Here is a 21,997-nt window from a genome sequence, read left to right as displayed (position 1 = left end):
GAATGAATATGGACTTGAATGGGAAAAGCCTTTCCTCATTCCTGCCACTGAACCGCAGAGGGCCGACAGGGTGAGGAGGATTCTATGGCTGGATTTGGACGGCCTGATTCTGAACAATTTAGACCTTTCCAGCGCTGGCATAGCTGTGCCAGTGGGGCATGCGCTGCACCCTGCAGTTCGGGGGCAGCTATGGAGGCCTCCTCGAGGTAGGGTAAAGTTTGTCCCCTTACCCTGGAAAGTGGGTGAGGATTGCGCCCTTAGTGTTTGAAGTTAGTCACTAGCACCTCTGAGGGTGCCCAGAAATAAATCAGAGTCAGTCTCGGCAGGTATAAAGTGTAGTAACAGTTGCTACAAAACTAGCTCTTGCTAATAATCCAGTCACAGCAATTTGAACCAGCTTCTGCAAAAGCCCTGCCCTCCTGCTTTGGTGCCCCTTTTTTCTGGCACTTTTCTGCCCCCTTCACTTCTCTTTAATCGCTGGCTGTGCCAGTAATTCTCTTTCTTTGCCTGTTTGTGCCTTTTAGGCTTTTGCCCTTAACCAACTCCTCCTTTCTCTGTGCTCTTCATGGAAGCCATTTCCCACTTGCCTCATGGCTTTCCCCTCAGGCAGCCGTTTTAGTCCTGGGCAAGTTCGCTCCCTCCGAGGTTTTTTATTTTAAGTTGAGTTTCTCGCTCACTTCTCCTTCAGCCTGGTGAGGGCCCTGATCACAGGCTGTGTAGACGTGTTAGGAACTTCCCCATTCGCTGTGCTTGTTTCTGTGCCCTGCTTCCCTCCCCCTTTTGCAGCACACGCGTTCATAGTTGCAGAGACACAAGTTGACCTCCCACTGCTTTCTCTTAATATTTGAATTTAGTGGCATACAATTATAGAGTAACATCAAATTGCAACATTTGGTGTACCTATGTAATAGGTAGCTAAAAGGGGGAATTAAAAATTTACTGCAGGTTGTTCTACACCGTGAACAAATGTGTGGATTCTTAAAGCTTATATGTTAGTGCAGTGATTTTCAACCTTTTTTGTCTCAGGGCACACTGGTGAGGTACTAAAATTGTCAAGGCACAACTTCAGTTTTTGGAAAATTGACAAGGCGCACCATGCTGTTGGTGGGGGGGCTCATATCCCCAATGGTCCTATTAAAAAATGACCTTCCACCAAACTCCTGCGGCACACCTGGGGACCATTTGCGGCACACCAGTGTGCCGTGGCACAGTGGTTGAAAATGGCTGTGTTAGTGTATGTCAGTATGAGGGGGACATGTGTATGCTGCTTGTGCTGCCCCAGTTGCTTCTTCTCCCCACCCAGCTTGTCTCACTGCAGTGGCCAGGGAGTGATCAGTGAAGAAAGGCTTCCTGGTTAGATGATAGATATCAAGGGAATCAGGGGACAGGTTAAGGAGGCTGCCCGTCTCTGCAAGAGGATAAACAGGCCTGCTTGTAACTGCTCATTGGAGTGAGGACACTTCTTAACTTTTACAAGGCAAATCAAATCAAAATCAGGAAAATCTTACCTTGCACATGTCTGATCTTGGAAGCTAAGCAGGGTCAGGCCTGGTTAGTACTTGGATGGGAGACCGCTTGGGAATACTGGGTGCTGTAGGCTTATACCATAGTCTTTCGAGACTAAAGGTTGCCAACCAAATCATGAGGGTTGCACAACCCCTTCCAAACTCTCTTTGTATGTTATTTCTTGCTTATTATTTATGGGGAGAGCCCTGCCTGGGAAGAAATATTAGGATATATTTGAATATTGGAGCCAGAGAGCCTGAGGGGTGGTGGCTATGGGGATGGGCTGGATTTTGAAGATCCAGGTTCGGCCCCTGCTTGGCCATGATACTTTCTGGGTGACTTTGGCAAGCCATTATCCCTCAGTCTAACCTAACTCACAGTGTTACTGTAGGGGACAAGGGAGAGACAGAACCATGTACATTACCCTGAGTTCTTTCAAGTAAAGGTGGCATAGCATCTGATAATAAATAAGGGCCAGGTCCTGTCTGGTTTTCCAGCGCTGGTGCAGCCATGCCAATAAGACACCCACTGCATCCTGCAGTGGGGGAGCAGTCATGGAGGCCTCCTCCAGATAGGGGAACATTTGTTCCCTTTCCTCAGGGCTGCATTGCAGCAGCAATGGTGCTGGAAGGTTGGATAGGACTGGGTCCTAAGTGGTCCCTTGGGAAGAAGGCATTAATATGAGGGTGGTTTGTTTGCCACTCCTTTGGCCCAGAATAGTGTCAGTGCTATCATAGGCTGCAGGTGTCTTTATACAGCACTCTAAAATGTTTTTTAAACTCAGTCACAGCACTCCTAGATTAGAACCCTTATCAGAAGTGCTACAGGTTACTCCTTAATCATCAATGAAGATTTCTACACATATGATTGGGGACATGCAATTTAATTTACAGTGTTTTTAATTTAACAACAACAACAACAATAATAATAATAGCAGCAGCAGCAGCAGCAGCTTACTTACTGCACACCATGCTTGCTTGACATTACTCAGACCATTACACGGAGGCTCAGGTCTTGTACATTCCTTTATTTGGTCCTCCTTACTATGGCAAAACATATGTTCCTGAGCAGCAAGATTAGATAGGTATAGGGCAGGGGTGCTCAAACTTTCAACTTTAGGGATGCTGGACCTTTAACAAGTGTATAGAAGAGAGAATTGCAGCAGGTGCAACTTGTCATCCCACAGACAAGTTGCACCTGCTGCAATTCTCTCTTCTATACACTTGTTAAAGGTCCAGCATCCCTAAAGTTGAAAGTTTGAGCACCCCTGGTATAGGGGATTGATCGGTCACATTCTCTGTATTTTGCATCAGAATGCTCCCATTCCTTCACTATTTGCCCATAAGTTTAGGTCAGTCTTAACTCAGGCCACTCATGTTCAAATTGCATTCAGGTGGTTAATTCATCCCCATCTTATATGGGCTATGCCAGCAAGTAGATTAGGCCTTCATGGGCCCATGGTTGTCTGGCAGTGACCAGCAAGCATTCAGCACCCTATTTCAGTCCAACCTTCGATAGCCCATGGTTGCCTGGCACTCTATATTCAGCACTCTATATGGGGCTACCTTTGTAGGTGAAGCAGGCCTTCAATGGCCCGTAGTTGCCTGGCAGTAGCTGATGTCAGTTCAGCACCCTATCTGAGGCTATATTTGGCCCATAGTTGCCTGGCAATAGCTGGCAAGCATTTGGCACCCTATAGGAGTTCCTTTTGGCAAGCATTCAGCGCTCTGCATGGGGCTACATTTGCAAGTGAAGTAGGCCTTCATTGACCAGTGTTTGCCTTGCAGTGGCTGGTTGGTATTCAGCACCCTATATGGGTGGGCTGCATTCATTCAGAATTGGGGCAGCATCTGTTGCAGCAGTATTAGGTCTTTCACCAGTGGATATTCAATGCATCGGCCAGTGGAGGTTGGTCACTTATTAGTTCTACCTAAGTAAGTACTAGGCCAATAGGCTATGTACTGGCCTGGCCTGTGGATAAATGGTACCTGGTGTGATAGGTACCACTGAGTGAGTGTTTGGGTGCCCAGTGTGATGGGTGTCCCATGTTGGGTGAGTATAAGGTCAATAGGCTAGTGTTGATTAATAGTGTTGATGAATCAACACATCAATAGTGTTGATGAATAGGCCTGTGTGGATTAATGGTACCTGGTGTGATAGGTACCACTGAGTGTTTGGATTCCTGGTGTGATGGATGTCCCATGTAGGGTAAGTACAAGGCCAATAGGCTAGTGTTGGCCTGGCTTGTATGGATGAACGGTACCTGGTGTGATAGGTACCACTGAGTGAGTGTTTGGGTGCCTGGTGTGATGGGTGTCCCATGTGGGGACCATGGCTGCGTCCTGGTCAGGGACTGGTGTGATAGGTCCTAGTTCTTTTGCCCAGTGTGATGGACACTTAAAGTTGTACTGTTACAGGTCTTAGGTTACAGATTCAGGTTACTTACACTCCTTTCTGTATTTTCAGGTCACTACTGATCGTTCCCCCGCCTGTGTCCTCATCATTGGACACTCCATTGTGTTTTGGGTGAGGAAGAGGGCAGCGGCCTTGGAATTTGGCACCCAGCTCTACTTGGGCGACATGGCGGAGATGTAGTGGGCTGCCAAGAGATTTATGCTCTGGGGCCAGCTACTCGCTTTGCTGTGTGAGCTTTCTGAATTCCAGGACGCCCCCTCAGGTACTGTTAATACACTTTGGCGAGAATGACTTGTGCCAGAGGACGTTGTTGTCCTTAAGGCTACTGGTCCGTAGGGATCTTGCTCTGACGCATTGCTGGTTACCAGGAATTGCCATAATCTGGTCAGACATGCTCCCCAGAAGGGTCTGGCTTGGGGCTGTCAGCCGTCTTGTAGTTGACATCTCCAGGCACAAGATCAATGCATACCTGGGGTGGGTTATGTCCAGACAAGGTGGAACCTCATCTTCTACCCTGAGATCATGTTCTCACAGAATACTTCTATCTATGACTGAGGACTATATTTTTCTGTTTCACCTGCAGCAGGGTCTGCGAAGCTTGTTGGGTTTTTCCGTGGGGCGGTGGGGGTTAAGAGCTAGGCTAACCCCCCTGTGTGGCAGGTGGCATGCTGGCTGGGTAGCCAGGAGCGGGGGCTGGTGTACATGTTGAGGTTAGCAAGGCCAAGGGGTAAGCCAGAACCGATCTGACAACACTTGTCCGGGTTGATGAGGCTGGCTGGCGACCCCCTTGGCTGGTTTGAGCAAAGGCTCACACAAGGTTTTCCGGTGTGGGTCTGTGCTGGCCGGCTGCCTCGACCCTTTGGGGTTGGCTATGATAGGATAACTCAGTCCTCGATTGAGTGACACCTTAAGCCAGGATGTGATGCCCTATTGGGGTTAGGGGGAGTTAGATGACCAGCGCCATTTCCCCCAAGCTATTATATGCCAGCATGCTGGGGGACTTTAGATAAATTTTTCCCTGCTGCAGGTTTGTTGTTTATTAATAAAGTTTAAATCATTCCAAGCCTGTGTCGCGTGTGCTTCTTTGGGGGGTGCCAGTGTAATACAAAGTTAAATATGCGAAACACACATCTGTCACAAATCCTTGCGTTTGAGTCCAGCACATTAACCCAGAAGGCTGCAAAGAACACTGCGCAGGGCTGGTCCAAGATCTTCACTAGGCAGTGCGCCAAATTCTATGCCATTACCTAGCAGTGTGCCAATCATTGCCTCTGCTGCTGCTTCTCTGCACATGCTCTATAGATTCAAAAAGAGGGAGAAGTGGAGGGGAAAGAGGGTGGAGAGTGACAGCATCAGACACACTCCTCTTCACTATCCTTCTCACTTCGTGTCCCACTCTGATCCTCTCTTCCATTTTCAGCCAGAAAGCAAAAAGAGGAAAAGGAATGGCAGAGGATCCCCTTACCCTTGCCAACCTGCCATCTGAGGCAACCCTCCCTGTTAGCCTCATGGATGGGCCTTCCCTGGCACCAAAGAAACTGCGGTTTACATACTGAGGCTGGCATTACTAAAAAAGGATATTGTATCTGACAGTTAAAGCCCCCAACAACCCAAACCGCAAAGAATGATTCAGCAACACACGAAAACCTACACTCAAATATGACGGGAATGCTAGACTGGAGAGAAGGTTACATTTAGAGATTTGCAAAAAGCCTCCTTGAGATATTTTTCTACTCTTATATAAGAACTCTCATGAATACATTTATTGGGAGCAACTCCCAAATTCACTTCAAATATTGCAAAATTCAGCAACAACCTAGAGATATGTGGAATTCCACCCCCCCCCCCCAGAAATGCCTTTAATCTTATTGAAACACTTTTGGCTTCTCTGAGAGTCATGGTGTTTTGAAAGCTGTAGCACAGCTTGGTCGCGATGCCTGCCTTAAGCTCCACGGTTTTTAACGGGAATGAAGCCTGACTTGCTTTAGATCAGGGGTGGCCAAGCTTTCAACCTTAGGGCTCCTGAACCTTTAACCTTTGTGTAGAGGAGGGAATTTCAGCATGTGCAGTGTGTCAACTGTGAGATGATCTAAAGGTTTAGGAACCCTAAAGTTGAAAGGTTGGCCACCCCTACTTGAGATGGATCAGAGATAGAAGGGGAAAGGGTAGGCCCCTCACTCATTTGTTTTTCCTCATCCTATTGTACCCCTTAGAGGTCAGTTCCCCCCTCCCAGTATGCTGCACTTTCTTGTTGGTTACTTCTCATGGCCTGTTTGTCCTCCATCTTGCAAATATACACATGAAGAAGCCTTCTGAGAAACCAGACCCTTGATCCAAGTAGCTCAGTGCTCACTGCCTGTACTGATTGGCCATGGCTCTCCAGCATTTAAGACAAGGATCTTTATCAGCCTCATCTGGAGATGTTGGGGGTGGTGGTGGTTTGAACTGGAACCTTCTGCATGCAAACCATGCATACTGTAACTGAACTATAGCCGTTCCCTGTAGGTGAGTCCTTATGTGACACCTAGCCCTAACCCCACGTTCAAACATTGCAAGGCATGTCTGTACTCTCTGTTAGAAGATAGCCAAAGGAGAAAACCAGATGCAACTCTCTGAAAAACTGCCAGTCATTATCATCACACCCACGCACCTTGTTGTTGGAAGGAAAGAACCCGTTCATTACAAGTCTTTGGGATAGGAAGACATGCTTGATTTCAGAGTCCCTTTAATGTAAAAGTAATGGACAAGATCAAAGTCCCTGCCTGCCTTCTGGCTGGGGAGGCAAGTAATATAGCCAAACAGAAGAGCACTGCTTCCCCCGAATGCAAATTCCCCTCTATCCTCTACAACCTTCTTCGCTCCTCAAGGATGCAAAATTCCAGCCAGTGGTAGCTAACAAATTTGACATGGCACTGCAGATAGTACCTGAGTTTTTGCCGCTAAGGTCAAGGTACTTGGCAAGGCAAGGCACAAAGGCACCCTCCCCCCCTTATCTGGCTCCTAGATTGTCTGGTTGACTCCTAAATATTTTTTGCCTTCCTGGACTTGACCGACCATAGCTTAATGCCCTTCCTCCTCCTTCCCCTTTTGGATACTCAACTGAATTTCATAATCTTACTTATCATCAAAAAAAAAAAAAAAATTATACCCTGCTTTAGGTATGAATACTAGGACTACTGAGGCTGCTAACAATCAAAACACATAAAAAAATAATAAGTAATGAGCGTATTTCAGTGGAGAGCAGAGGAAACAGGCCTTGCTGAGGGAGAGTCAGCATGGCTTCTGTAAGGGTAAGTCTTGCCTCACGAATCTTATAGAATTCTTTGAAAAGGTCAACAGGCATGTGGATGCGGGAGAACCCGTGGACATTATATATCTGGACTTTCAGAAGGCATTTGACATGGTCCCTCACCAAAGGCTACTGAAAAAACTCCACAGTCAGGGAATTAGAGGACAGGTCCTCTCGTGGATTGAGAACTGGTTGGAGGCCAGGAGTCAGAGAGTGGGTGTCAATGGGCAATTTTCACAATGGAGAGAGGTGAAAAGCGGTGTGCCCCAAGGATCTGTCCTGGGACCAGTGCTTTTCAACCTCTTCATAAATGACCTGGAGACAGGGTTGAGCAGTGAAGTGGCTAAGTTTGCAGATGACACCAAACTTTTCCGAGTGGTGAAGACCAGAAGTGAATGTGAGGAGCTCCAGAAGGATCTCTCCAGACTGGCAGAATGGGCAGCAAAATGGCAGATGCGCTTCAATGTCAGTAAGTGTAAAGTCATGCACATTGGGGCAAAAAATCAAAACTTCACATATAGGCTAATGGGTTCTGAGGTGTCTGTGACAGATCAGGAGAGGGATCTTGGGGTGGTGGTGGACAGGTTGATGAAAGTGTTGACCCAATGTGCGGCGGCAGTAAAGAAGGCCAATTCTATGCTTGGGATCATTAGAAAAGGTATTGAGAACAAAATGGCTAATATTATAATGCTGTTGTACAAATCTATGGTAAGGCCACATCTGGAGTAGTGTGTCCAGTTCTAGTCGCCACATCTCAAAAAGGACATAGTGGAAATGGAAAAGGCGCAAAAGAGGGCAACTAAGATGATTACGGGGCTGGGGCACTTTCCTTATGAGGAAAGGCTACGGCATTTGGGCCTCTTTAGCCTAGAAAAGAGACACCTGAGGGGGGACATGACTGAGCCATACAAAATTATGCAGGGGATGGACAGAGTGGATAGAGAGATGCTCTTTACACTCTCACATAACACCAGAACCAGGGGACGTCCACTAAAATTGAGTGTTGGGAGAGTTAGGACAGACAAAAGAAAATATATCTTTACTCAGCGTGTGGTTGGTCTGTGGAACTCCTTGCCACAGAATGCGGTGATGGCATCTGGCCTAGATGCCTTTAAAAGGGGATTGGACAAGTTTCTGGAGGAAAAATCCATTACGGGTTACAAGCCATAATGGGTATGTGCAACCTCCTGATTTTAGAAATGGGTTATGTCAGAAGGCCAGATGCAAGGGAGGGTACCAGGATGCAGGTCTCTTGTTGTCTTGTGTGCTCCCTGGGGCATTTGGTGGGCCACTGTGAGATACAGGAAGCTAGACTAGATGGGCTTATGGCCTGATCCAGCGGGGCTCTTCTTATGTGGTGTGTAGCAGAGAATGTGCTGAGTATGTGAGTAACCCAGGAGGAGGTGGCAGTATGGTGTTAACAGCCCAGTCCTACTTGGGCTTTACCCTGATGGATCTCACAATAAGCCACCATAACACCCAATCTGTTAGCATGGCAAGCACTCTGCTGTTCTGCAGGCTATTGCTATCAGAGCAAAACCCTGGGAGACCCCAGCCAGCAGAACCTCTGCTTCCATTGGTAAGTCAGTGGTGGGGGCAGATTGGGGGAGAATTTGGGCAGATCTGGGTGTGGAGTGGGCTGTGGTTGGGACAGTTTGAGACAGGAAGAGAGAGGCTCTTGGTGATGGCAGCACCCCTTCCTGGCTTGGATCTCCCCCTGAGTCTTCTCAGACTTATGGCAGCTAATGAACTGGTGTAGGACTGAGGAGACCCATTAGGGACCAGGCAGCCTTCAGGGCAGCAAGTCATAATGTTCTTTACTTACCTTTCCTGGGCTGTCTGCCAGCCCATAGCATGCATCACGCACTCTGTTAGCAGAGCTGCATGCCCTGGGCCTGCAGGAGAAAGAATTTGGCTCCAATTATTTGTTTTTGTTAATTACATGTATATCTTTCTCCTGTCAGGGAGCTCAGACAGTGGGCCTTTCCCATCCCACCTGCAGATGCTGCCAGGAAATTCAGGTGAGACCTTCTGAATCAGAAATCCTTCTGCAGGAATCTTTCCAGCATCCCATCTTCCTGCCTGTTCAGGGCAAAGCACCAGACCTGGGTAAAGCACAGACCACCAGGAGCCCACCCTGCCCAGTAGCTCTGTGTCCTGCATTTCCAGTTTTGTATTTTCAATGGCATCTGAGCTAGGTGCAACGTAACTCACCTGAAATTAGCTCATGACCCACCTAGTGGATCCTGATCCACAATTTGAGAAATGCTGGTATCTCTACTCTGATTGGCAACAACTCCTTTGGGATTCAGACTGCAATCTTCCCCAATCCCTGGAGAGGGTAGGGATGGAAGCTGAGACCTTCAGAGCTCTGTTACTGAACTGCAGCCACTACAAATGTTAACAAGAACCCAGCACTGACCCAACCAGTTAAGTATTATCTCTACTGATCAGCCATGGCTCTCCAGGACTTTGGATGGGGATCTTTCCTAGCTGTACTTGAAGATGCCATTTGAGCCATGACCACCCACCTACATCCCTTTGCCAATGCAGGCAAACTTGGCCTCTGCTCACTTGTCCTGCTTACTAACTGTTCTGCCAGATTCCCAAGCCTCACTTAGGGAACTTATGCCCACTCTAAGCTAATTAGCTCCCCTTTCATCCCCCAACAATGGCCCCAGTTCTCTACAGCAGCACTGCTAGACTCCACCACCAGGGTAGCTTGCCTGTTTAAACTGCAGGGACCCAGTTCCTAAGGCAGCAGTCCTTCTCCATATAGCAACACACCTCAGCTCTCCACAGCCTGTTCGAGTAGTCCAGCCTGTGACTAACTCGAGTAGTCGAGTTAGTCACAAAGTCAGTCAGAGTATCCAGGGCAAAGTCCATAAGCCAAGTCACAGTCTGAGGTCAGATTCCAAAGACCATAAGCCAAGTCAGTTAGTCTCCTCTCCAACCTGCACTCCTTCTACAACCCACAAACCCTTCCTGCCTCAGGTGCTCCTTATATCCCTGAGGGCCCTGTTGCCTTCAAGTGGCTGCAGCTGTGCAGCACACTCTGCTGGATGCCCAGGCCTTACCCTTAAAGGGGCCACTGCTGACACCACATCTACCTCCTTGCCAGATCTTCCTCGATTCCAATACACTAACCCTGTCTTGCTATCTTCCAAAAGGGGTGACATCTCCTCATGTTAACCCTAGCCCTGTTAGCTGAGCACACACATACGCACCATACATTATTGCCTTTGCAGCAATCCACACAATTGCCACCTTGCTACATGCTTGGCATTGAGCTAAGACAACCCAGCCCTAATGGCCAAATCATTAATCATTTAGGAAATGCCTGAAAAGTGGTCAAAACAGGGACCAAACCAAGCAGACCGATTCCAGACTGGAAGGAAGGGAGGGAGGGAGGGAGGCCAGATTAAAATGTCAGGTGGCAGAGAGTGTGGCAGGAGCTCTCAGATAGCCAACTCAACAGTCAAAGCAACCCAAGAGGATTCTGAGGGCACAATCCTGATGGGGTGCCATCCTTTATGGCAATGTTTTGAATTAGGATTTTTCTGCCTTTTTGTTGCACTTGTCTGCCAGCTGCTTTCGATCAATTGTTTTGTCAATTGATAGAATTATTGCAGTTGTTATTTGTTTGTTATTGTATTTCTGACCTTTTTTTTTAGATGCTGGAAGCTGGATGCCTTTTTTTCTAGAGGGGAAAGACAGCAGGTTAAAGTGTTTTAACATAAAATAAGTACATAAAATAAGTAACGTAAAAAAGTCCAGGGCATTTTCTCCAAGTAGCAATACTGTACCTCTTTGAACATGTAAGCTTCTTGGGGCAGGGACTTGTTTCTATCCATTTTTTGCACCCAGTTGAATGCCATTGTAATGTCAAATGCCATTGCATACTATATTTTATTGCTAGTAATATGTTAATCACATCTGGGGATTGGAAAACACACTCCTTGTCCCACCTGAAATAAAGAGACCAGCCTGGATTTAAGTGTATGCTCACTCAATCCTCTTGATTGGAACTGCATAAGAGTTGGCATTATGCATCTCCGCATGCCAGAGTCCTTTAACTCACTCTCCTTGAGGCACTCCAGGGTGAAAATATAAAGACCCCAAATCCTGAGCTCATCATCAATACATCCTTTCCCCCTCACAAATAACAAGGCAGGTTTTTGTTCACCAAACTCTCAGCCTCTGACACTTGAGAACTTAAGCCTATTTGAGTCGTGGCGTATTCATCGGTTTCACGGTTTCCTGCCATTTTAGGGTTATCTCTTTTGGAGTTTCTGTTGCCATAGGAACTGGTTGAGGATGCCCACTGCCTCCCTCCCTGCCCCATGCAGTGGTAATCTGTTCCCTGCCAATCTCTGCCTATTCCAAAAGTGGGGGAGGAAGGCGGAAAAGGAATAAACATGGGGGGGAGAGACAGTTGGCAATTTTGAGCCCAAGTAATTATGGGGCGCAAGGCATCAGCTCAGTGAAAAGGTAGGCCAGGTGAAATTAAACTGGCTATTGCTCTGCAACAAAACCTTTTTTCCTTGTTTCCCACCATGGTAACCAACAGGGTTCTCTATTATTCCTTTGGTGCAATTTGTGTCAGCTTTATCAGAAGAAAGAATTTGCTGCAAAGTTGACTGTGAGGCATTTTGAGGTCTAGCTGATACCCCCTCCCCATCAACACAAACATCGATCTGGAAGGATTTCTCAAAACCATTTTACGATTTGGGCTGGCCCTGCCTCTCCTTCTTCCAATTGACCTAATCCTGCTGGATTTTCAGAATGGCAGGTATCACCGTGGCTATGAAGTGATTATGTAGTTTAGACTGCAATCCTATGCACCCATCCCTGGGTGCAAGCCCCAGAGAACTTCTGAATACACATGTATAGGATTGTGCTGTTATTCTCAGCAAGGTGTGTATAGGATTGCACTGTTAGTCTATTTTGGGTTACTCTTCCATTCCAAGTTTCCTGGGCAAGACAAGGGACCTGGCCAGCAGTCAGCAAGGTCTGATGGCCAAGTGTACCAGGAGATGACTAGGAGCAGGTCTATGGAAATGTTGAATCAGCAGTTTCTAGATAACAACTGACAGCACAATCCTATGCATGTCTACTCAGAAGTAAGTCATATTGTTTTTAATAAGCTTACTCCCAGGTAAGCGTGTTTAAGATTGCCATCTGAGACTTTATGGAGACAACCTGCCTGAGCTGCTGTTCCTGGTGGGCTAGAGGATCCCTGATCCTGATAGTACTTAAGCTTAAAATTTCACATCTTATCCTGCATAGAGCTCTGAAATTGTGCCAGATAAGTATGGCATTTCTTGATTTGAGCTTTGGCTTCACCTTGCTACCATCTTTGTTCTTGAGGTCCTGGTGGCGTTTACAGGGGGTTCAGAGTCAGACATCCAGTCAGGGCATATTAAACCCTCCAAATTTCACAGGGCCTGTGTGGAGTATCATCTTGGAGTGTAGTATTGAGGGTTCCCTCAGGATACACTATTCCCACCCCCCCAGTCATCATGTTGGGAAACATGGTGGACTCCACCGGTAAGGAGGTCTCATCCAGTTCCACCTCTGGGCACTGATAGGTCCCAAAAGCAATCAAGGAGGATGAAGCTATTTATAAGAACATAAGAACAGCCCCACTGGATCAGGCCATAGGCCCATCTAGTCCAGCTTCCTGTATCTCACAGCGGCCCACCAAATGCCCCAGGGAGCACACCTGATAACAAGAGACCTCATCCTGGTGCCCTCCCTTGAACATAAGAACATAACATAAGAACAGCCCCATTGGATCAGGCCATAGGCCCATCTAGTCCAGCTTCCTGTATCTCACAGCGGCCCACCAAATGCCCCAGGGAGCACACCAGATAACAAGAGACCTCATCCTGGTGCCCTCCCAGGATGCAGACCTCCCTGGTGCCTTGCATCTGACATAGCCCATTTCTAAAATCAGGAGGTTGCGCATACACATCATGGCTTGTACCCCGTAATGGATTTTTCCTCCAGAAACTTGTCCAATCCCCTTTTAAAGGCGTCCAGGCCAGATGCCGTCACCACATCCTGTGGCAAGGAGTTCCACAGACCAACTGCACGCTAAGTAAAGAAATATTTTCTTTTGTCTGTTCTAACTCTCCCAACACTCAATTTTAGTGGATGTCCCCTGGTTCTGGTGTTATGTGAGAGTGTAAAGAGCATCTCTCTATCCACTCTGTCCATCCCCTGCATAATTTTGTATGTCTCAATCATGTCCCCCCTCAGGCGTCTCTTTTCTAGGCTGAAGAGGCCCAAACGCCATAGCCTTTCCTCGTAAGGAAGGTGCCCCAGCCCCGTAATCATCTTAGTCACTCTCTTTTGCACCTTTTCCATTTCCACTATGTCTTTTTTGAGATGCGGCGACCAGAACTGGACACAATACTCCAGGTGTGGCCTTACCATAGATTTGTATAACGGCATTATAATATTAGCCATTTTGTTCTCAATACCTTTCCTAATGATCCCAAGCATAGAATTGGTCCTCTTCACTGCCGCCGCACATTGGGTCAACACTTTCATCGACCTGTCCACCAAGATCTCTCTCCTGATCTGTCACAGACAGCTCAGAACCCATCAGCCTATATCTAAAGTTTTGATTTTTTTGCCCCAATGTGCATGACCTTACACTTACTGACATTGAAGTGCATCTGCCATTTTGTTGCCCATTCTGCCAGTCTGGAGAGATCCTTCTGGAGCTCCTCACAATCACTTCTGGTCTTCACCACTCGGAAAAGTTTGGTGTCGTCTGCAAACTTTGCCACCTCACTGCTCACCCCTGTTTCCAGGTCATTTATGAAGAGGTTGAAAAGCACCGGTTCCAGGACAGATCCTTGGGGCACACTGCTTTTCACCTCTCTCCATTGTGAAAATTGCCCATTGACACCCACTCTCTGCTTCCTGGCCTCCAACCAGTTCTCAATCCATGAGAGGACCTGTCCTCTAATTCCCTGACTGTGGAGTTTTTTTCAGTAGCCTTTGGTGAGGGACCGTGTTGAATGCCTTCTGAAAGTCCAGATATATAATGTCCACGGGTTCTCCCGCATCCACATGCCTGTTGACCTTTTCAAAGAATTCTATAAGGTTCGTGAGGCAAGACTTACCCTTACAGAAGCCATGCTGATTCTCCCTCAGCAAGGCCTGTTCGTCTATGTGTTTTGCGATCCTATCTTTGATGAGGCATTCCACCATCTTACCCAGTATGGATGTTAGGCTGACCGGCCTATAGTTTCCCAGGTCCCCCATCTTTCCCTTTTTAAAGATAGGCGTGACATTTGCTATCCTCCAATCCTCTGGCACCATGGCCGTTTTGAGGGACAAGTTGCATATCTTAGTCAAGAGATCTGCAACTTCATTCTTCAATTCCTTAATAACTCTTGGGTAGATGCCATCAGGGCCCGGTGACTTCTTGATCTTTAATTTATCAATGAGGTCTGAAACATCTTCTCTTTTAACCTCTATCTGACTTAACTCCTCAGTCAGGAGGGGCCGTTCGGGCAGCGGTATCTACCCGAGGTCTTCTGCCATGAAGACAGATGCAAAGAACTCATTTAATTTCTCTGCCATCTCTAAGTCTCCTTTTATCTCCCCTTTCCCTCCCTCACCATCCAGAGGGCCAACCGCTTCTCTGGCAGGTTTCCTGCTTCTAACATATTTGAAGAAGCTTTTATTAGTCCCCTTAATGTTGCTGGCCATGCATTCCTCATAGTCTCGCTTGGCCTCCCCTATCACCTTCTTACATTTCTTTTGCCACAGTTTATGTTCCTTTTTATTCTCCTCATTAGGGCAAGACTTCCATTTATGGAAGGAAGCTTCCTTGCCCTTCACAGCCTCTCTAACTTGGCTGGTTAGCCATGCGGGCACCCTCCTGGATTTAGTGGAACCCTTCTTTCTTTGCAGTATACACCTCTGCTGGGCCTCTATTACTGTTGTTTTAAGCAGCTTCCATGCACTCTGGAGAGATTGGACTCTTTTTACCCTCCCTTTCAACCTCCTTCCAACCAGCCTCCTCATTTGAGGGAAGTCCGCCCTTATGAATTGATTCCTCCCATTTTTATTCTGTCCTTCAAGAAGCCCTGGGTAGCATAGGCTGAAAGAGAGAGTGACTGGCACAAGGTCACCCAATGAGCTTCTTGGTTGAGTGGAGAATTTGAACCCAAGTCTCCCTAGTCCAGCATGTAATGATTACATCACTTGATTGCATGCATACTTCAGCATTAGTCTCTAAATCGTTTCCATTAAAGATGTAGTTTTGAACCTTCTTTGCACCTCTAAAACCTTTGGGAGCCAACTTGTCAACAGCTGCTTGCTGAATATTCCTTAGGCCAGCTTCTCAGTCAATTAACACCGCAGAAGTGAGAGATGTATTCTGTGTGCTCCCGAGACAGAAGTGTGAAGCCAAGACATTACACAGTAACTCTCCTTTAATTATCACCTGACTTAATTTGGAGACTGCAGGTGAGTAGGTGAGAGAGCTGAGGCAGCAAAACAGAAATAAAAAGTTGTGAAAGTAATACTGAGGAAAAAAGGGGGATGATCAGAGGACAAAGTAATTCTCCAGTTAGATGGCTCTAGAATGCTCATTCCATCAATTACACCATCCCACCTGCAGTTTTGATGATGACTTTTCAAAAAATAATTTTAAACAATGCTGCCCAGTCAATTGGAAGCAGCTTTCAATCAATCAAAAGGGGTTTCATCAGTTTTATAATCTAACCCAGTGGTTCCCAAACTTGTTAGCTTCAGGACCCACCTGAAAAAAAGTTTCACTTACCAGCCGCTCAAGCCTAGGTGGTTATAATGGTGATAGGACAGCAGTGCTCCCCTGCCCCCAAGTAGCAGGTTGTTTAACTCTTGTTGCACATAGCCTAATGTACTCTGTCAGTTTTGTGAACCACCAAAAATTGAGTCGCAATCCACTGGTGGGTCCTGGACCCGCTGTTGGGAAACAGCTGAATTCTAACCAATTTAGAATGAATTATGAATTAACTGCTGAATTCTAACCAATTAATTGGCAACTCCAACCAATTAATTGGCTAAACAGTCAAGAACAGACCGATACCTCTTTAACTGAGAGCTAACCTTTCCAAAGGAGGTGGAACTTGTTATATTAAAAACTGCATTTCAGCTCTCAGTTAACTCCTGCTCCATTCCGAAGTTGCATCTGCCGTTCTAAACACCTGGGATGAACTAGAAATTTAAGGATCACATCAAAAGGTTGATTAGTGGCCAAGAAGATGCTCAGAAGTAGTATCTCTTCTAGCAAAAAGGTATTCCAGGGGATCCAGTCCCAGAAGGGGGAAGTAGAATATAGCCACGTAGCACATTGATACAGGTTGTCTGCTTGCTGCCTGACTTTTTTTAGGACTGAACACAGATCTACATTAGCACTATGACTTCTATATGAGAGTTAAGGTACACCTGATGTTAAATGCCTCATTATAATTCCATCTTCTTAGCTTTCCTTGCTTTTTAATGGTAATGTGTATGGGTATGACTCCAAATCCAGTTTGGAACCATGTGCAGTGGAGGTGATGGTGGCTAAGCTATTGTACCTTTGCTGTGTTCCCAACTGAAAACCCCCACCTGCAAATGCTATTTACTCTAAGGCTGCTACTGAGCTGTGAACAAGACATTTAGTGGAGGAACATGTGTTAGGGGGACTCTTGACTTATGGGCCCTCTCAAGGCACGATCAGCCTGAGATCATTAAGTAGTACCCTGGTTTTTCTTCACTATCCTCAGTTAGGATGCAACTGCAGTGACAGGTTCTTTAATTTGTGCAAAACCAGCCTCATAGGAACATACAACATACAAGCATAGGAACATACAAGCCATGATGTGTATGTGCAACCTCCTGATTCTAGAAACGGGCTATGTCAGAATGCCAGATGCAAGGCAGGGCACCAGGATGCAGGTCTCTTGTTATCTGGTATGCTCCCTGGGGCATTTGGTGGGCCACTGTGAGATACAGGAAGCTGGACTAGATGGGCCTATGGCCTGATCCAGCGGGGCTGTTCTTATGTTCTTATAACACTGGCTTCCATTCGGCCAGTCCACTAACTGGTCCACTAACTGGTCCAACTGGTCCAGGTCCTTCTAACTTGGTGTTATCTACACAGAGGATCTCTAAGGGTTTTCCGCAGCCCTATTTGGAGATACTACCAGGGACTGAAGCCAGGCATATCTGCATGCAGAGCAGGTCTTCTCTTACTGAGTCATTGCCCCTTATTTGGGCTTCTTCCAAATGAAGTTTAAAGCAAACATGAAGCCATTTCCACCACTGGCTGCATTTCAGCTGATCCAAGCAACTTTCGCTAAACGAATCTTCACAGTCAAAATACATGGAAACTTTAGAAAAGCAGGTATGGGGAAAATACTGTAGCTCAGTAAAAAAAAAAAAAATCCATTCCATCTTTGTAGCCTGGCAGACCTATATTGGTGCCAGGACTAGCTTTAAGTCAATTGGGCCAGTTGCTCCCAACTGGGCCCTGCAATAGGGCAAAAAAAATTGATATTTTTACTAAATCATCTCACAGACACTACTATAAGTGGTTTTGTAACGATCACAAAACCAATCTACATGTTTAGTCTGTTTAATTGTAGGTTTATTGGTGTGCAATTTTATATTCAAATGTACTTAGATCCATTTGGTCCATTAACTCACAAGCACTTTTTAAGCACATGTTTTGATTGTTTTCTATTCTACCGTAGATATAAAAAGTCTTATATCTTTTAAGATTGGCTGGGAACCTAGAGCCTCACAAAAAATGTTTCCAATTGGGCCTCACTGCTCTTAAGGCTGGCCCCGATTGGTACGACTAATATTTTTTTCATGTGAAATAATAATCTGATTAATCTGAGGCTTCATGCCTCTTTGGGACCTAAAGCCTCTTGCTGCCTTGATTCACACTCTCAATATTTCTTACTTTAAGAGTAAGGAGAAGAAAAGGATAGTGGTGGAGAGGAGGACAAATGGGATACACTATTTAATGTAAGGCAGCCCTGCCAATAAGTCCAAAAATGCTACTAACACTCAACCTTTCTTGGAGTGATGGCCATTGACTCCAAATCTAAGTAACTGAAACCCATGTTAATCCATCAAAAATCACTGATTCATTGAAATTTATTTACTGAGCTTTGCAGGCCCACTAAATATTAGGCAGTATTCAGATTAGAGAAGCTGCCCATTTTGCATACATCCTATAGATCGGGAAACTCAAGTATTCTTCATGTAGAAACAGACTTGTCTAGGTGCAGAAGCCCATTTGTAAAAATACAGTATACACACTGATATATTGGATATATTAATGAACCAGAAGTTTAGACCTTTCCTCTAGAACAGCAGCGCCCAAAGTTGCAACTGCTGTGTTCAGAAAATGTGGTCCCCATATGGACCTCAGCTTTTCATTCCACACAGCTCCTCTCCTGGGTAGAACTGGGCTCTGGGTCGCTCTGGGCAGTCGCATCTGTTGCCTGGCATCCCAGAAGGGTGTGCAACAGGCGTCTGGGCAGAGGTGACTCTGGGTAGCCCAGATCTATCCAGGAGAGGAGTCGTGTGGAGGCAGAACGAACAGGTCCGCTCACCAGACAGACAGATCTGCCCAAATGGATTAGCCTGGATTCACAAAGCCCTGCTCTAGAAAGGCAATATTCCCATCTTCCCATCTTCCACAAACAATCCTACCTGCTTTGCCTGTCTCAAAAACTAATCTAAGTTGAGGAATCAGTCATCTGTTGACTGTTTCCTTAGCTGGAAGCAAAAAAAAATAAAAAAATAATGACCTCACTCAGCAGATTTGGGAAGGAACAGCGGTTTAACTCCAGCTTCACAATCGTTTCACACCCCACCCCGGCTCCGGCAGCTGATGAATTGTGAACCTTTAAGGTGATGAAGTGCTTCTAAGACTTATCCTCGTGAGCTGTCCCCAATCCAGGTGGCTGATAAATCAAGCGCCTGTCACAGGAGGGACAGTGATGGATGTGGGAGCAGGAAGTGTGTGCAAATGATGGCCCTTGATAAATAATAATGCTTTCCTAATCTGCTGGAGAGAAAAGAAGGCTTTAATGGCTCCATCAAGGGCCTGAATGGAATCCCAAGTATGTAGAATCATGCTTGGAATGCGACAAGGTACAAGATGAAATGTTAGTGTTTCAGAACACTGGAGAAGCTAAACATCAATAGGAATAAGAAAGGCTGTTTGCCTTCCATAACTCCATGACACAGGACTTCTCCAATAGCCTGTGTCTTAGTTTGCACTCAGGTAAGTCCTAAGACCACCTGGACCTTGAGGGAGTGGTGTAGCTGAGAGGGGCAGTGGGATACATTGCCCCAGGCACCACCGCTTGAAGGGGTGCCAACCCACACCCCTGAAAGTGGACCCAAGGCATCTGGGAGGAGTTCTGAGGCTTGGGGAGGTTGCATGCAGCCTCCCCAGGCCTCAGAAGGCATCCTGGAGACCTTAGAAAGAAACTTCCAATTTTGTCCAAAACCAGAAGTGCCTTTTCGAGGGCCCAATTCTATCCAACTTTCCAGCACCGGTGCAGCCGCATTGCAGCCCCAAGGTAAGGAAACAAATGTTCCCTTACGTTGAGGAGGCCTCTGCGACTGCCTCCCCATGACAGGATGCAGTGGACACCCCATTGGCATATTTGCACCAGCACTGGAAAATTGGATAGGATTTGGCCCGAAGTCTCTAGGAGGTCTTCTAAGGTGCAGGAAGGTCATATGCGGCCTCCCTGAGCCTCAGACCACCTCCTGGGCATCACTGGGCTGTTCTGGGTGTTTATCCCCTGGGGGTGTTAAATATTTTTGTGCCCTCAGGTGTCAGATCCCTTGGCTTCGCCACTGACATGCCAAATGCCCTCTCACCCTTTGAGTGATGCCATAGTTCAGCTCCCTCTTATCTGGAGGTACACCACTGCTCCTCCCCCCTCCCCCAATTTGCAGATTCAGAAAGGAAGCTGCACTGACCACTCTGGGAAAGAAATGGCTGAACTAGATGGATCTTTGGCAGAATCCAACAGGGTTCTTCTTGTGCCCTTTTCTTTTCCTTAATGCAATCACGGCCTGTCTGTGAGGTTAAGAGAGGTGATCTCTTCAGGTGGGGGGTTGGTGGGGGTGCTTCTGGTCCTGGCACTCCTCCTCCCAGTCCTTGAATTAAAAAGGAAGATGTGAACAGAGAGAAAAGTGAAATGTGGAAGAGAGAAGAGTAGTATGTGTGAGACCATTATTTTTGAATTTACTGAGGGTGGGAAAAGGAGCCGAGGCAGGGCTGATGGGTGAGGGGAGGCTCAAGTGCATTAACAGAGCAAACAAGCAACCTGGAGCCGATCATGAACATGATAGTATTGAGATTCTTTTTGTATGGTGTTTTACTGATGCGCACATGTGATGCTGCTCCTTGGTAAAACACCACACAAAGAGGATCTTGATGCGATGGTGTATAGGTTGGCAACCTTCAGTCTCGAAAGACTATGGTATAAGCCTACAGCACCCTATATTCCCAGGCGGTCTCCCATCCAAGTGCTAACCAAACCTGACCCTGCTTAGCTTCCAAGATCAGACAAGATCAGGCATATATGACCACAAGATTTCTTTGTTGCAGTGTTTCATCAATGCACATGTATAAGATAGATGGGGAGAGTGGAGTTGTACCTGAATGGTACCTTGTGCAACCTTTGGAAATAAAGTATAGAACAAAAGCAAACTTCTATTCAATCTCACTTGTTTTGGAAACAAAGTTGAATGGACTTTGGAATGTTAAAATCCAGGTAAAAATTCACATGATTTTGGAAGCATTCCTCAAAAAGGTCAAAAAGGCCTTAGGGATGGACCTCAACAAGTGGGAAACCCTGGCCTCTGAGCGGCCCGCTTGGAGGCAGGCTGTGCAGCATGGCCTTTCCCAGTTTGAAGAGACACTTTGCCAGCAGTCTGAGGCAAAGAGGCAAAGAAGGAAGGCCCATAGCCAGGGAGACAGACCAGGGACACACTACACTTGCTCCCGGTGTGGAAGGGATTGTCACTCCCGGATTGGCCTTTTCAGCCACACTAGACGCTGTGCCAGAACCACCTTTCAGAGCGCGATACCAGAGTCTTTCGAGACTGAAGGTTGCCAATACATAATACCTCAAAAAGGTTTACTTTCTAAAAAGGCAGTCAGTGGGGTTACAGCCAGTCTCAAGATAGTCCTTTCAGCATGAGGATAATCACGATTACTTACAGTTCCTTGCAGGGTTATTGTAAGGCTTTACATCAAGACAAAACCTGTGAAGTGTTTGCACACTCAGCAAGCACTAGGCAAGGGGTAAATATTATTACTATGTGAGAACCTGCATTTTTCAAAGGATGCTGGGAATGGATGCCTGTGGCTCCTGCTCACCTTAACGTTTTGCGGATCATGTCCTCATCGGTGATGCCGTAGTACGTGAGGGTTTCGTTCCAGGTGGGATTCAATGTGTTCCGCAAGGTTTTGGTCCTCAGTTTATTCGCCTGGGGGGAGAGGAAGAGGAGAAGACATACTTTGAGTATGCTCTGGGCAGTGGGTTTGATGGTGAGAGAAAACCAGCATCCTGCACATTGGAAAACGACCCACTCCGGTGCCCTGCCCCAACCCCATTAAAAAAGTCTTCCTTTGCTTTGTGCCACCCCACTGACCTGTCCCTGCTGACTGAGGAAGCCTGCTGTTACCAGACTTGTTCCATCAATAATCGGAGGTGCTCACAGACTCTGAGAAATATTCTGCAGGTCATT

General features: G+C 46.6%; 1 protein-coding gene across 1 annotated transcript in view; it reads right to left on the bottom strand.

Moving 5' to 3' along the window:
* DOC2B (double C2 domain beta) overlaps positions 1 to 21,997 on the bottom strand; it is a 129,727-nt gene that overhangs the window by 41,615 nt on the left and 66,115 nt on the right. The window contains exon 4 of the mRNA XM_066635635.1: positions 21,627 to 21,736. Within this exon, the coding sequence (XP_066491732.1) occupies positions 21,627 to 21,736 (110 nt within the window). The remainder of the gene's footprint in view (positions 1 to 21,626; positions 21,737 to 21,997) is intronic.

Source organism: Tiliqua scincoides, chromosome 8 (genome assembly GCF_035046505.1).
Source record: "Tiliqua scincoides isolate rTilSci1 chromosome 8, rTilSci1.hap2, whole genome shotgun sequence".
Classification (NCBI taxonomy): Eukaryota; Metazoa; Chordata; class Lepidosauria; order Squamata; family Scincidae; genus Tiliqua; species Tiliqua scincoides.
Note: the sequence above shows the minus strand (reverse complement) of the source record. Positions and strands in the feature narration are given on the sequence as shown.